Genomic DNA, 1,609 nt, shown 5'->3' on the forward strand with positions numbered 1-1,609 from the left:
CTCTCTCCCCTCACTTCCCTCACACTTTTCATTCAGCTACCCAAGATGGCGGCAGCCCCATCCATCCAGCCGCCGAGCGTTCACTCTCCTATAGCCGGGGAGAGCGCACTTTCCCCGGAGATGGACAGCCCCGAGAGCAGGCAGCCGGAGGATGAGGAGGCGGCGGCGGCAACAACACAGCCCTCCGACTCGGAGATTAGCCTCCGCGACCTGCCCGACCTGGAGCCGGAGGAGATCGAGAGGAGGCTGGCCAAAACTCGTAAAGAGCTGAGCAACAGGAGGAAAATCCTCATTAAGAACCTGCCGCCTGACACCACTAACCAGGTACACGTTAGTTTGGAAAAACTGTAGCAAAAGTAGTGCGGTTAACTATAGTTTAGAGTTTGTACGCATATCGAGACAAACTGTTGTCATTAGTTTAGTTTGCACTGACCGTCGCACTTTTAAAATGAACTTTATTATTTGGCGATAATAAAGACCCGGGGTCAGATGCATAGTGACCTTAATTCACCCATCGATCGTCTAGTATTTGTAATAATATGATAGTATCTTTATAAGTAACATTAGTTTTGAAGTGTATTTGAATAGTTAACAAATTTCCAGTGGGATCTGGCTAACAGGCTGTTAGATTTACATTTCATTCGTTAATAGCCTTTAATAGTATGTATGTTAATAGTATGCACACCGTCTTGTTCACGGGATGCCCAGCTGATACTAAGGCTCAGTTAATTGTTTGGCCATAACAGATCAAACCATTGCAAAATGAGGCTACTAAATCTGCTCTTGTATTTACAGCATTTGTGATTTAAACAAACCTTTAAATATTTTACTAGTTTTTGGATGATCTAAATTGACTAAAAAATGTCACAGTGTACTCCAAAACAATGTGGCATGTTGTATAATGATTTTGTTTCTAAGTGGGTTCTTGCAAAAGCTGTAAGGGGCTTGCAAGTTGTGTTGCTTTTCTTGCAACAAGAGGACATACTGTGAATTCCTTACCTTTGTCATTCAGGTCTACCCATCGTTGTAACTTATCCATGCACCTGTTCTAGCATCAAAAATGTGTCAATTATACGAGATTGGTAAAGTCAGAAAGAAAAAATTACTATTAGTTGGTGTGTGTGTAAGTGTGAGTGAGAGTTACACTTACTTCAGCTAACTCAGATTACATTTTTTAAGACTTGATCAATAAGCACTTTGCAAGCATTTTTCTTGTCTAAGACATCAGAGTGACACTGTTTTAAAAGTTTAAGACCTTTTTTGATTTCTCCTTCTTCATTCATCACTTGTGTCAGCATGCAAGCCTTCATGAGGGAGAGCGTTGAAGGAGCTGATGGTGTTTCCCTTCAGGGTTGTAGCACCAAACATTCTTAGAAAGAGGCACTCTGCCAAGAAGAACAAGCGCTCTGCCGGGTGTTAGTGTGTGTGTTCAAGGAGAAAGTGAGGGAGTGTGAAAGAGTGCAACTGCTTGATGTTTGTGAGAAATGTGAAACAGAGGGGGGAGAGAGAGGAAAAGTCACTTGGATCAAGAGAAGCAACAGAAGTGGAATTTCTCTCTCTGTCTCTCTCTGTCTCTGTCTCTCTCTCTCTCTCTCTCTCTCTCTCTCTC

General features: G+C 42.7%; 1 protein-coding gene across 2 annotated transcripts in view; it reads left to right on the forward strand.

Moving 5' to 3' along the window:
* The window catches only part of raver2 (ribonucleoprotein, PTB-binding 2), a 79,368-nt gene continuing 77,759 nt past the window's right edge, over positions 1–1,609 (forward strand). For both annotated transcript variants that reach the window (XM_032526938.1, XM_032526941.1), the window contains exon 1: positions 1–324. In XM_032526938.1, coding sequence (XP_032382829.1) covers positions 46–324 — 279 coding nt within the window. In that variant the 5' untranslated portion in view covers positions 1–45. The remainder of the gene's footprint in view (positions 325–1,609) is intronic.

This window comes from Etheostoma spectabile, chromosome 9, assembly GCF_008692095.1.
Source record: "Etheostoma spectabile isolate EspeVRDwgs_2016 chromosome 9, UIUC_Espe_1.0, whole genome shotgun sequence".
Lineage (NCBI taxonomy): Eukaryota > Metazoa > Chordata > Actinopteri > Perciformes > Percidae > Etheostoma > Etheostoma spectabile.